This window comes from Platichthys flesus, chromosome 9, assembly GCF_949316205.1.
Source record: "Platichthys flesus chromosome 9, fPlaFle2.1, whole genome shotgun sequence".
Taxonomy (NCBI): domain Eukaryota; kingdom Metazoa; phylum Chordata; class Actinopteri; order Pleuronectiformes; family Pleuronectidae; genus Platichthys; species Platichthys flesus.
The window spans coordinates 13420102-13435491 of record NC_084953.1 but is presented as its reverse complement, the minus strand read 5'-3'; the positions used below and the strand labels follow the sequence as shown (position 1 = coordinate 13435491).

Genomic DNA, 15390 nt, shown 5'->3' with positions numbered 1-15390 from the left:
ATCAGATTCAACTTCAAGTTGAGAATTAATGACCACGGAGGCGTACCTCCCTGTCTGGTCTTTGTTTGTCTGCTCTAACTCAGTTGGATATGGTGTTCATTTACTAGGATCTACTGTTCCCTCCTTCTCACTCCTGGTCTCTGAAGAACACACTGGATGATTACATTTTTCTTCCTCTCCACACGCTCGACTCCTACCTGTGCACATTTGAACCTGGTCTTTAACACACACACGCACAGACAAACACATGCAAGCTTAACTTAAACTAACGTTACCTAAAAACAAGTCTCTACTTTGGAGTGTAATGATTTATGTTATGTGGTATTGCTGTTCGTTCCCATTAGATAGAATTGCGCCCTGAATGGGACTTTTTCTACTTGAAAAGATAGTCATATTTTTGTAGTCCAAATGTGGTATGGTGGAGATCACAGAACTGCATCAGCACGAAAACAATCTGTTCACACAGTCTGTTCACACAGCTGACGTATTCAGCTGAATGTGGGACAAATTCATTAATATTGGTTAAAGCATAAACAGACTGGCAAATAAAATGATACAATGTTTAAAATTGAGGGACTGCTTTTCCACTGCCTTACGGAAATGCGTATGTTCCACAGTTGGAGACTTGAAAGAACATATGTTTGAGCCACTGCTACTGTTGGTTTGAGACAATGACATATGATGAAAATATGTAGCAGTAATGAACCTAAACACACTTTTACGACCAAAGATGTGTTATTTTGGATATTGTTCTCTTATAAACACCCGCTTCACATACTGTCAATTTTTGTCAGAAGTTCTCACCAATTATCTTTCATATTGGTTCATGCTCAAACTTACAAAAAAACTAACCGCTGGGCCGTCAGTGTGCCATCGGCCTGAGCCAAGATTTAAACGACAAAGAAAAGCTCGGGTCAAACACATGAAGGACAGACTGACGGCCAAGCCAGACCTATTGATGTGGTGAGATGAAGGGGCCCGGAGATTGTGCTATATTTAGCTTCATTGACATGGTAATGCTTAGGACATGAGAGGACCTCCGTGTCTGTGTGTGTGTGTGTGTGTGTGTGTGTGTGTGTGTGTGTGTGTGTGTGTGTGTGTGTCTGTGTGTATGTGCGTGTGTGTACGTGTGTGTGTTTGTGTCAACAATGATCTCAACCACCATTTCAATTTCTGGGCTTTAAACTGGCAAAGTGTTTTTGATCACAGAAACAGGAATAATAACAAGAGGGTTTGACTGAATCAATAGTCATCTCCCTGTTATACAGCATGGAAATAGCAGCACTGTTGATTTCTCTCCATGGCCTTGATCAGCGCCTGAAGGAAAATGTGATGAAACACATTTACCCGGCGGCACAATTCGTCTGTCTCTCTCTCTCCCACCTCAATTTCTCCAGCTGTCTTACCCTCTCTCTCCCCCTCCCTCTCTCCTTGGCTCTACCCAGCCCAGATTTCTGCCTTCCACTGTTGTCTTCCTCCTACTTGTTTCCTAGCAACTGAACTGACATGGCCCCTATTCTCAGCCCTGTGAATCAGTCGCCATAACCCTAGACATTAAGGAATAACCTATATAAATCATCGGCCCCCATGGGGAGCTGAGTTATGACCATCGTCCACGAGCATTTTAACCTGGTTTCTGCATAAAGCCAGTTTAGACTGGTCCAATTAAATACCAATAGGTCACTGAATGATCTGCTGCAGTTATCAACCAGATAACAAGAAACAAACACAGACATTTAGACAGCTGTTTGAGATGCTAAAAGCCTGATTCACCACTTGTAATACTAATGAAACAACTTTTTAAAGCTATAACTTGGACTGGTTGCAAAAGAATATGAGAGATTTTAAGTGATTTTCTTAATTTTCTTAGCTTGTGGGGAAGTCATCAGGAGCCACATCAGACCATTGGCGAAATCTAGAAAACGTTACAGACTCTAACCAGAGCTTTAATTCATTAATTTTTCATTTAAACAGTTAATCGAGGAATCAACTGTGCAAAAACAATTGGATGTCATGGCAGGTTTGTCTCAAGTGTTTGCCTACATATAGCAACTAGATGACAATTCCAGATTTTGTCTAATATTCAAATGGTATGATCAAATTAGCTTTTTTATTTAACATGAAATCATGTCACTAACATCCCTGTCACATCATGTTTTTTTTCTTAAATCTGCCTCATTCGGGAATAACCATCTACCATAGAGGAAATTGTAGATGTGGGCAGTAAGATCGCTGAGAGATTATCTCCACCTAGTGACAAATGATGGCACTACATTATTCAATGTGCCAGACAATAATCAGTTTTAATATCGTGTTTAGATATTGTTCAGTCACTGTAATTGTGTCAACAATATGTATGCAGTGTATTCCCTCATTTAAATATGACAAACAGAAAAATGTAAGAATTGAACAAAAACCGATGCTGTTGTACATCGAGACTATCCGGTCATTAAAGGTTAATTCCCTATGGAAAAGTGTCTTCTTTTTGTGCACTTTTATTCACTTTGTGACATCGTTCATGGCCATACTTGCAAAATAAAAAACAAAAATGTTGTTTGCTTGTACAGGGAGAGTGAGACACATATATGTGCTTTGGAGAATTCGATTATACTGCAGGTTAATAGAGACGTTGAGAGACATTTCTTAGAAAACATGGTGCAAAACCAAAAGGAGAATAAAGAAAAGCATCAAATCCAGACAATGGAAGTCCATCATAATAAACAATGAGCAGAAGGCAGGTGGTGGGCTAATAATAAAAAAAAGTCATGAATAAGGTATTTGCAGCGATTGCTTGCTGCTGCAGCCATTTACCTTTATAAATTAAACCTTACTGTTGTCCATATATCTTTCTGGCTCAAAACTATGAGTGAATGAGAAGAATGTTAATAATCATACTGGCAGCCAAACAGATCAATATTGTTAACAGGCTGCAGTAAATTTACCAGGCATCTGCAAGGGCTGGAAACAGGCATGAGCAGACTGCCGGTGTAGGCTGGTGAATTGGCGAAGGACCCCTAAGGCCTGGAAAAGCTATGTATTGCACAGCGCACACGAATGGAGCATAGAGAGGAATGTAGCGGACTGGAGACGAGAGTCTGGGAGAAAAGATTTAGGACCTCTGGATTTAACCCAAAACTCTCCTTCCTGGCCTCTGCCCGCCTCTGATTAAACCAAAACCTGGACTGAATGCGAGGTAGCACATCATCCATCCAAGGCAGGACATATCCTGGACAGGTCCTGAGGTACATGAGTTTTCCTCTTTTAGCTCTGGGATTTAACCATTGCCAAATAAACCCCCAAAACTCAAGAATTCTACAATCTAATCATAAAGTCCCAGCCTAAGGGTTTCTGCCAAATAGTTTCGACTTATTCAGATTATTAAGACTTTCCCAGCAGCTGCAGATCAGATTTGCTTGATTTCCCCTCCACACGACAGCCTTTCTCACAACATCATTATCCAACAGCTTCTACCGCGGCATCTGCTCCGATCTGGAAAACATACTGTGCCGACAAGCTTGGCCGAAGCTGCGATGAATCACAAAGAGTGTGGATTTTGAATGCCCTCTGCTGGGCAACAAGGGGCTAATTTAATACACACACAGGATCAAATCAAACTTTGTCCCAATACGATAAAGATGTTAACATGATTGATCCCTTCTCGGTCCCAGGTTTTTCGACATGCAAGGAGGGATCCGGTGTGAGGAGGACGGAGCTGAATTACAACTAATTAAAGCTTTAAAACTTAAAACTATGCTCGGTGTCACTTTCTTCTTCTCATTGTGCCTCTGCGTGAATCATTCTCCGGAAATTCTATTCTCATCATTCCCCTGCTCCGTGAACCCCTCCAGCTCATGCCTCTTTCACCTGCTGGTTCCAGATGACATCACCACCACAGGCCAAGCAGCACCCATTTGTCTCGTGAATGCATGCATGCGCCCGAACAGCTCTCAGAGGCTCCACTAGAGGTCACAGACATGGCGCTGGAGTCTCACTTTGCTGCTGCCGTGCTGGATATTGATGAAGACTCACTTTGCTTGCACAGCATCCTTCCTCACCCATTTGTCAGAACTACACCTTCCCGGGGAAACATAAGTCACACAGCTGCAGTGAGAGATGGATGTGAAGAATAACCCCCCCCCCACACACACACACTCCAGGCATGTCTTTGGCTCATTCCCTCAAACAAAACTGTAGCTAATGTGGGGATCTTGATGCTACCCACACACATTAAAATCTGACCCATCACTGAATTGTAATCTCAAATTAAGGGTCCAAAATAGACAATTTCGATAAAGATTCTGCTCGTTCTGCATTCTGAGCCCGTTCGGCTCAAAAGCGTCAGCGATAGAAAGAAATCATGTGGCACTACAAAGGTATTATTTGCTCCAATGACTCTAAACAGCATTGAACTCTCAGAACACACAGCACAATCATCTTTGATATTCAAATCCGAGGCTTTGAACGAAAGGACGGGGAGAGATTACAAGGTCTACGACAGGGTGCACATGATGGCTATAATTTTAGCATGTGTGAATATAACACACAAACGCACAGCTATGAAATGGTAAATTGAGTATTAAAGCTGTCATTTCAAATTGTGAAATCAATACAGCTCACAGGCAAAAAGAGAAAGACGCATGTTTGGTAGATATATTTCATTTATATCTTGCCATATAGTAATATTATAATGATGTTGCTAAAGCAACCATTCATTTCACCTTTTTGTTTGGTTGAATTTCTCATTTACAACTTGACATTTTACAACCTGTTAACCAACAGGCAGGTTCAGTAGCCACATCACCTCCTCCCTCCTGTTAGCTCGAAGCCTACTCCTATTGTAAGAAGGGGGTGGGTTAAATGTGTGTGGAAAACAAACATCATTACAGCAGGTTGTTTTATTTATCTGTGGGAGCGAGCACACACACGCACACGCACACACACACACACACACAATCAAACACACACACACACAGACACACAGACACACAGACAGACAGGTGGAGCAGGTCATATTGCTTCCTGTGCTAACTGGTGTCGTATCACAGGGCTGTACGGGAGGTCAACACAAAGTGCTGTATTTCTATTTTCACCTCCAGCAGAACCTGTACAGCAAATAAGCTGCTCAGAGCCCTGCTTTTCAAAGTGGGGGTCCCCAGGGGGTGCCGGGGGGGGGGGGGGGGGGGGTGCAAAGAAACTGTAAGGGAAATGGGGGGGACAATAAAAATAAAATTATTAAATGAAATATGTTGTTTATCACTGCATATCGAAATCGAAGTGTGCTTGGTTGCCAATCTTTTTTTTCTTCTAATGCCAAAGTTTTAATTATAAAAAAACAGACAGCGCTCAAGCCAATCAGAATCGAGAGGCCCCTGCATCAGCAAGTTGCTGTGTGCCTGAGATGTAGCTTGCTGCCTCCTGCTAACGTATTTAAAAAAAGAAAAAGACCATCAGACCACCAGACTGAAGATGACTCAGCTGCAAAAACTGCCACAACCACGGAATACCTCCTTGGTACCACCTATATTAAGGGAAATAGATTAAGAAACTGTAAGTTTGATTTTGGATTTTTGCCTTCATATTGCACACGTAATTTAAAAAAGTTTAAAAATGGGGGGTCCCCTCCAGAGGCTTATTCTAGATGCAGGTCCTTGGCATAGAAACTATTGGGAACCCCTTTGGTTCAGAGGAGCTGAGGATGAATCCCATCTTCAAATAAACCTTTAAAGTGCGAATTCATGAAGTTGAAATATCAAATTATCTATTCATATTTAAGATAATTTGTTTAACGACTAAAACGTTTATGTTTAGACAAACACTGATGGAAGATGGACTTGTTTCTCACTTTATGATGCTTCGGTGGTTTTCTGAATTATTTCACCAAAGCAGAGGAAACACAATTAGACCTTTACCACACATTCTTCTAAAATAAAGACATAAATTAAATAAATCAATTGGACATTTTCCTTCAAGCACACAGCCTGAAGCATTATCTCAGAGATTCCTCAAAGCATGGGAGTTATCAGCACAATAAAGGTCTTTTTTTATTAAACAGTTAATAAAAGTTGATCTACACCAGTGCCTGCAAACCATATTCATTGTGTGAGTCTCAGTGTGTGTGCAAGTTAGTGTAAGCCCATCTGAATGTGAATATGCAATAGTAAATGAGTCACGTGGTGGTGCTCGGGAGGACCAGGGGCCATATTTCATAAAGTTCCCTCAGGAGACGTAGCTGGTGTCAGTGAAGCAGGGCAAGAGCATACAGATGCATAATAGTAACATGTAATGTAATACTGAAAGAATCAGGGAATGAGGACACCCAGGTGTTCCTCTGTGGGGAGACACAATATAGGCCATATGATGGTGTTCTGCTCTGAACTAACACAAAAGGGCAAATACTGGTCTGTTAGTCCACTGCTGAGAGTTTGAATGTTTTTCCTGTGTCTGCATGGGATTTTCTGCAGATTGAGTCACTAAACGTCAGCTGGGATTGGCTCCAGCTTCCCTTAAAAGGATCAGCTCTATGTATGGATGGATGCATGGATGGCATTGGTACAGACTGAATGGACAATGACCATGAAATTTAGTTCATACATTCTGTCATGGTGCCCGTTTTAAATGTATGTAAAACTATGAATTGAAGTTTGGTACATTCCCGTTCTTGTCAAGCTGCTAACATACAAAACTAAAATGGTGAAAATTATATCTATATTTACCAGCTCATATATAAAAAAAAAACGACTACAAGTAGGGGGCAACGTGAGACCATGCAAACATTTTCTTTTTTTAAATGTTGATACCCCTTCACTCTGCAGCTATCTTTATTATGTTTGTTGCACTGCTTCACTCTTTCCCATCCCTTCACTGTCTGCATATTACACCCCGGGGCTACATTTAGTTTTGATGGACGCTGCCATCGCCCGACAGATCACACATCACAGCAACTCATGATCACTTTCAATCTCTGTGATGTCAACAGTAGTTTCAGTTTGCCACATTTGTCCATTCAGACAGAGAAAGAGAGAGAGAGATGGAGAGAGAGAAAGAGAGAGAGCACAAAGACAAACCAAAACATAGAGGGCGAGCGAGTGAATGAGTGCAGCCGTATATCAATTTATCAGTTAATGAGAATCTCTGTACGCTGAGTGCAGCGAAACCAAATACATCCTTGTCATAAAACAAATAAGCCAGTTCGAATTAAATGAAAACCCCATCTAAGCGTTGTGTGTGTGTGCGTGCGAGCCAACCAACATTTCAACAATTGTCCCTCGATGCACATTCTCTCTCTCCCTCTCAATAATGCTGCCTCTTCCATTCGGCATATCGTTTGACACACACAGGGTTTTGTGGTGGGGAAAATGTATTTTCAGCGTGTCGTCATTAATAATTCACTTATGACAAACAGCTCTGACATTTACACTGCACTTGGTGTCTGTCTGACTCTTACAGGAAGACAATTATGAAGGAGAAGGACACCGATATGGAGGGAAGGCAGATTCTCTCTCTCTCGGTTCTATACTGATGAAATTAGAAAGGGTCAGGCCTAATTAAGCGTCAAAGCTTCAGGAGTAAAGCACTGATGAAAGAGGCTGTGATGCCCTTAATAGAACCTGTACATTGACCCTGAATTAAGTTTAAAATGGCTACAGTAAGTCTGACAACAAGAGGGAGAGTAAATTAAACCTGGCTGGGGCATAAGAAGTCTACTTAAGCAAATCTTTTAAAATTGGTAGGAACAAAAAGGTTCCCCCGAGATTTAGATTACCTTTTTGTCCAATTACGCCTCTGTGCAAAACATCCATCCACTCGCTTGGTTTCTCGTGAGACAAATGAGAATGAGAAAGTGTGAATAAACAGACTCAGTAGCAAACTTTGTAAATCCCTTTGACTTCCCTCCTGAATCTCTGTCTGACTAACGGCTCAACAGGTTGTGAACAAACCGACATGCGAGGTCCTCTGAGGCCGGCAGAGTGCAAGCGCTCTTTCAGAGCTAATGGCTTGTGGGAAGACAAACACTGAAGAGAAGCAGACAGATTGAAGCCAGTGGTGGTGTCACTGTTTCCAGTGACTACATTATTGCCTTTTCCATCCCATAGTGCAGCTTCACCGAACACTTCAGTTTGATCAAATACAACAGATTACAGGGGATCAAATCGAGTGGATGTTTTCTCTTGGAAAAAAAGGCTCAGCCAGAGGAAGAGGACAGAGAGTTATGGATGTTCTACAAAGGTGAAATATATATTCATTCAAAGTTATTTTCATGAAAGAAAAAATACAGACATAACAAAATAACTTGATAAGAGAGAATAATATCAACTTTAAAAGTAACCTGTGTTTCTAGGGGATTATCAACACAGTTGGAACACAGCTTGCCTGATTGGCCACTTTATCTAAATATTGCATGTATTGAGATCAGGTCCCCCATTAGATATACAAGCACTTTCTGAATTGTTCACAAATCTCAGTTTTTGTACTTAAGCAAGCTAAAATTATTTATTTATTTACTTATTTGCACTTTTTACACGTAATCACAAACCAAAGACACTAGATGAATCTTTACCTGATGAACTTCACATTTGACTGCAAACCACATAATATCTATTCAATATGATTCATCCTCTGAAGATCATGAATGTCTGTACAAATAAATTCAATGCCAGTTCATCCATTAGTTTAAAGTCAGGAGCTAAGTGGTGTCAGACAAAATAGACCAGTGTTGCTCACAGGGCTAAAAAAACAAATTGATCAGTCATGTCCCTGCTGGACTCAGAATGCGTCATAGAGACTTCAATCAAAACAAAAACCCTGAATTGAAAGGCAAAGAAACTCAAAGAATCAAAACACTGACTCGACTGCACACGGCCAATTTGACAACCGCAGCAATGATCCGAAGAGATGAGGACCAAACACTGTGTCCGAATCTGTAAACACCCCTGCAGAGGATAGGACCAACACGGCCCAGCAAAGATAACTAATGATAACACAAAGCATGCACACACTCACCCTCACGCACGCATATATGCACACACACGTGATGTGCCAATGTCCTCGCCTGCCATCTGTAACCACTGACACCTGCAGCATTTCCAGATTTTATCGCCTATAAATTATTGAAGGAATCGTTGATGTTTGATGTCCGTCACTATGACTTCACTGTGCACAGTTATATCGATGTGCATGTGTGTGCTGCCTGCACGTCAGCCAAGGATCGGTGGCAAAACATAAACAGTTTGTCAGGCCATTATCAATATGAGAAACTCTTGAGTGTTGGTGCACAGTCATTAGTTTGAGGACAAAATGTTGAGTGATATTTTCACTAAAAACCTTAATGCAGCTCTAATATGAAGAGGACAAACCTGAGCACAGGAACAAATATATACCCTCAGGTACACAATTGGCTTTAACAGGGGACCATTATCCCAACAAATTCAATGATGTGTGACATTGCTGAAAGATACAGAGCTAACATTAGACAAGTAATGTCTTAAAAGTGCACCATGCAAAATAAGGAATTGTGCAAAGATGTTGGATATATAATTGGCCACTCTGTGTATATTGTGGACCCTGGCCCCTGTTTAGAATAATCCTCGATCCGGCACTGTACTTAATTTTACTTAAGAGTTATTAGCAGTTCCCCATTGCAGTGATTTTTCCCTCAGACGTCATTAGAGACTTGGTCGAGGTCAAGTTATTTAATACTTTCCAAAAACGGTGGGGGCAGTTTGGAATATATTGTAAAACCCACAGCATTTAGTGGATATACTGAGGTTTCAGGAGACACAAGATTGTTTGTGAGATAATTTGTGAAATGTGTATAAAAACTATGCAAAAACTTTTCCAAATGATTGTTTTGGTGCAAACATAAAACGCATGCTGCCTTTGGCTTGGATGAAAAAACACAAATTAAACTCCAAAACACACAAACAGCTCCCAATTCCAGCAGAGACCACATCAATCTGGTGATCTTCTCTGTTTGTGACCAACCGCTCTTGCAGTTGAAATGTCAGATTGATTCAGTCTGATCACCGTCATTATTGCCACGTTAACACAACCTCTAAATACCGTTATTTCATCAAGCACTTCCGAAAGAAAGTCTTCACCCTGAATGCCATGTTTCAAACACACACACTCACAAACACACACACAGCTAGAAGCAGAACAAAATGCCAGGATTACAGACTTAATAGCTTCATTTAAAAAGCAGTGTTTGCTGTTTCAACATGATCGAGATCCGAATGTCATGTACTAATCCTTCAGAAGATCCTCAATGGACGCACATGAAAAAAACACCACTTAAAGAAATTGACAGCCTCATAGAGGTTTCATTGCTCTTAATCCACAATACAGAAGGGTCAGAGGGAAAGCAGCACACACTTGTTGATTGTTTGTGGACAAACATGTGCGGTCTGACCTCAGAATGGGCCTCAAGACCAGGTAATGGAAACTATAGAAGGGTTCTTCCTCTGGGGAGCATGACAATTCTGTATTGAGTTGCTCAGTATCTTAGAGATTGAGTGTAGAACACAGGGTCACTGGAGTAGACAGAATATCAGAGTTAATCCTCTATGGAGCATGAATGTCCACAGCCAAGTTCACCAAATTGAAACACTGACTATTTTTCACACGGGTCTGTTAGAGTGGGATAGGTAATAGCCAAATATGACTATTTTCTTGGGAGGATTAAATCATTTTTTATGGAATAAAGACAAATTTTGACAAATGATCAAGAAACTAGAATGGTGGTCAGAGAGCCTGACCGATACTGCATCCTTCCACCAAGGTTCATGAAAATCAGACCATTTTTTTGCGTTGTCCTGCCAACTGAAAAACAAATCTATGCCACAGAAAACATCATCTCCTTAGTTGAGTTAATTATGAAAATATTAAAAGTCATCTTCTGTGAGACACCATGAACCTCAGAACATTTTATGGGAATCGTCCCATTACTTAAAGACATTATTAAGACAAATTTTCACCTGATGGTGGGTCAGTGGGTCGTCACAGTTTTAGGGCTAGTTCTCTGGGGACAATGAATACCCATCCTATATTTCATGAAAATCTGGATGGCTAATTTTTTTAAGCAGCCAAACAAGGAACAGGGGGAGAAATTGAGTGATGGCACCATTGGTATAATAAACTAAAATAACCTTGTCTTTTTCATTTAATATTTCTCCCATTTCATCTGAATCCAAACCAATTTCCTTTGAAAAACAAAAGCAGGTGCACACTTTGGCTCAGGTGCAACATCCCATGTTCCATCCTGCTGTCAGGTGGATGTGGGTTTGCTGATAAGTGGCCTTGAGAGGTGGATGTTCATGGTTGTAACAGAACCTGACTCACTCTGGTCTTTGCTCTCTCCGCAGCACAAGTGTAGATCTGTCATGTGCGATTGTAATAATCATATTAGGCAGGCCAGAGAAAAATGATCTAGTCCGTGACAGAGCCTCTCTACAGGCCTGGTTACTCAGTAATTGACCACATCAACTATTGTCAGGTGGACTTAAATGATCATATTATAAATATCTTATTTTTAGTCCTCATTTATTCACTCCCCCCACATGTATCTACCCATCTACCCTCCAATCCCCAATTCCTCCGTCACACTCCCAAAGGCTTTGTCCCTCCAGCTATAGACATAGCTCAGCATCGGATGTGGCATCCTGTCCCTGTGGCGAGAAGGGGGTGGGGGGGCACCGAGGGGGCCAACGCCACTAGAGGTGAAGCCCCAGCTTCAGCAGGGAAGCAGAGGCGGGGGGCTCACCGCTATAATCCACAGCGCTGCAGGGCAGGAAACCAGTAACTACATGTACACACTCAAAGGGCATAAGCATGGTATAAGGGACATGGTATAAGCGCTGCCTCTCATATACAATTAATGGGCAACTGGTGTTGATCGAATGAGCATTAGACTGGTTCTTCAACTATTATCTGAAAGTCTTTTTGGCGCTGAAATACAACATCCTGCTGAATATTCTCACCATGTTAAGACGTTTCTCAAAACCCGACATAACCTCAATAACAAGCTGCTAATATGAAACATTTAGACCGACATGCTTGTATATCTTTTTCAACAAAACATTCACTAAGGTTGGAAATTGTGAGAATTATTAGCTTTTGTCTAAAAGTTCAATGAGATATTTTATACCAAGCCCTAAATCTGTAAGGTAAATATGAAGCGACAGCATGAATCTGATTAACTCAGCTCACAGCTCAGCATCTTAAAACAGTGGACAACAGCTGGTCTGGCTCTGTGCTCTGCCACCTACCAGCTGAAAAAGTGTAAAGCGATAATAGACATACCATACAAAATGTGGACTGTTGAGCCTCAGCCTGCAGGTAGTTATGGATAGACAGAGCAAGGTTAGCCTTTTCCTGATTCTACTTCTCATGCTAAGCTAACTGCATACTGGACATACACAGACATGAAAACTTAGGAATAAATACTTTTCTCAAAATGCTGAGCGATATAAACACTGCAGGTAACACACAGTACATACACCAACCCCTGCACTACATGTTTTTGAGCGGCTACACAGGTCGAATTCCTGTCATTATATACCGGAAAACAAACTTGCATTTTAAATCCATCTTTCTCACTGTACCCTAAAGACATACGTTTGATGGCAGGTGTTGACAGTAGATTTAAATGACTGAGAAGTTTTGCTAAGTCACAGTATATTTACAGTAGATTCATCACTAACCACTCAGGAAACCACTATCCACTAACCCCTGAATATGATGAATGTCATCAAACTGCACAAATGAAGGGTTAGAGTTAGAGGAGTGTGGCCATAACAAATCTGAACTTTACATCACTTTCAGCTCCATCTTCATAGACTTTACATATATGTGGTCTCTGCTCACAGGGAGTGCTGAATAGTTTAGATTAAAGAAGAAAAAGCAGCTCATATAACAGTTAGATCTGATTTATAGCCACTGTATCTTTGAATTTCTTCTAGTATAAACTGGAAGTGCGTCATAGAAATCGATGGTAACATCATAAATGTGCAACACTATTTGCACAATTTCAATAACAAGCAGATGGATGGCTGAAGATATTATCGTAATTATCATTATTATATTATATTTGATATTATTACAGCTACTATTAGTATATATAATGTGTAAATCCCAACTCTAAGGTTACCTGCTTCCGGAGCATAGCCCTAAGCAAACTTTGCCGATGTACAGATAATAACTATACTTCATGTATTTAAAAGATAGAGCATGTCAGGGTGCTATATTAGCCTCATACTCACTCCCACTCCTTGCGTCGTGCCTGTGGTGTGCTGTGGATCTTATGAGCCTGGTGGGCTTTTACAATGTCCCTCTGCTCGATCAGGCCGCCCCGACGTCTCTTGTTCAGGTTGGGACTCACCGCCAAATCTCCATCCATCCCCAGCATCCCCCCTCCAACGTCAAATGTCGAGGCCACATCAAGACAGAGGCCCAGACGGTTTGGGTGCAGAGGGGGAGCGTGTCCAGACATATGTGGGAGGTAAAGCGTGTCATAGCTGGTTGAGAGACTTTGGGGCTCCAGGAGAGAGTGGGACTCAGAATACAGATTTGACCCTCTGTCCAGTCCGGCACGATGCTTCTGCCAGCCCTCACAGTCCGATGGGGACGGGTGGAGGAAATGGTGTCTCGGGGTACTGCTACCACAAATCGCCCCCATGCCCACACCCCCCACTGTACAGTCGGGCCCTCCTGGCACTCTGGGTAGCCCTAAAGCATTGTGGTCCCCTGTCAGAGACTGGGAGCCGGCCGGATAGGAGCCCAGTTCCAGCATTGTTGGAAGGCTGCCCGGGACCTCAGCATAGTGCTGCAGGAAGGAAAGGGAGAAGAGAAGGAACAGAAAGGAAGGAAGGAAAATGAGAGAGACAGAAGAGATTAATGAACAAATCCTCAATCATTATTTCAATAAACATCAAAAGCATATTTTCGTATAATTTACAGATAGAGAATTTTCTCAAATAGAGAGATGAATAAATATAATTTTTAATTACTGGCAAAGACTCTTTGTATAAACCAAAATACAGGACTCAAATTATCTTCAAAAAGAAAAAAATTCAATTTGATGTATTAATTTATATAATCGATGCTTATATTTTAGACACATTAGTATCCTTCCCAAGATTTATTTTAATATTATATATGTTAATATCAAAGGCAGTCATGAAAATTTAAAATAAATAAAAATGATATTTAGAGTCTTTAACATTTTAGTTTGGTCTATGACCCATTAACATGGAGCAGGTGGGATTTATAATGCAGTTGAGACACTTTGGCTTCACATTTGGGGAGCAAGCATGTTGTCCATCTTTACAAACAGTCTATGAAGCTCGACAAAGAGTGATGGTCTTGCATTCGTCGGGTTCATTACAAATGCAGTCAAACATTATAATGAGAAGAAATATTCTGGAAAAGCCTTTCAGTTTAAAAAATGATGTTGCAGGGGAAATGGTTTACTTCATTTATTTTTCTCCAACTATTTTCCGTGCTAATCTCAGTGCTCATATATATATTAATGAGAGAAATATAAATAATGAAACTGTCAGACGGCAGTGGTTATAACTACAAAAAGGTCACACTTAGATCACAGGCCCTCTGCTGCAGGAGGACCACTCCTGACACCTTTTTGACTGCATCTCTGCGCCGACTGATTGGATCGACTAACTCAACCAGAAATTGACGCATCACAGATCAATTCTCGAAGCACACTTAGACAGTTGGTCTTTTTAACAATCAGTGATGGTTCTATAGGTTCTGATTGCCTATTACCTCTGACACCCCCTTGTTCTCATGGGGGTTTAATAGAGTTTAATCCAGAGAGCTGTGGTACCATAGGTAAAGTGGCTTTAATTGCGGCTGCCAAATGCATATGAGCTGAGCTTCCAGCAGACAAACCAGAAAACACCTAGTGTTGCCAGGTCATGTTCTAATTCTTTTCTCCTGGAGCTTTACTGAGCATGTGAATGAAATATACAGGCATGAATATACAAGTATTTGAATGCACACTTGTCCATTGTGTTGTTCCTGGCTCAGGGGGAACCTCTGTCTATGGAATTGATCCGCTGCTTACTGAATCCATTTCGCAAATTATCTTTACAAACTGGCTGCATAGGAATGCCAGCACAATTATCTGATATACTATTTGAGTTCGGACAGTTGGACATATTGAGCATCAGCCACATCAGAGGAAAATAAAACAAGACCCACAGAGGTGCAACAACATTTAAACCCAAAACCTATTTACAAGACTTGAAAAGTAGAACAAGTGCTTGCAGGTGACATGGTGAAAGCTCCCACAAGCTACTAAAATAGACACGGACACGTAAACTGGGAAGTGTATTTGATTTCATAGAAACATGAGCACACTTTTTTAAGCTGCTT

At 41.1% G+C, this 15390-nt stretch overlaps 1 protein-coding gene across 1 annotated transcript in view; it reads right to left on the bottom strand.

Moving 5' to 3' along the window:
- LOC133961072 (voltage-dependent R-type calcium channel subunit alpha-1E) overlaps positions 1-13813 on the bottom strand; it is a 74388-nt gene extending 60575 nt beyond the window's left edge. Inside the window, exon 1 of the mRNA XM_062396018.1 lies at positions 13257-13813. Within this exon, the coding sequence (XP_062252002.1) occupies positions 13257-13786 (530 nt within the window). The 5' untranslated portion in view covers positions 13787-13813. The remainder of the gene's footprint in view (positions 1-13256) is intronic.
- Between the last annotated feature and the right edge of the window lie 1577 nt (positions 13814-15390).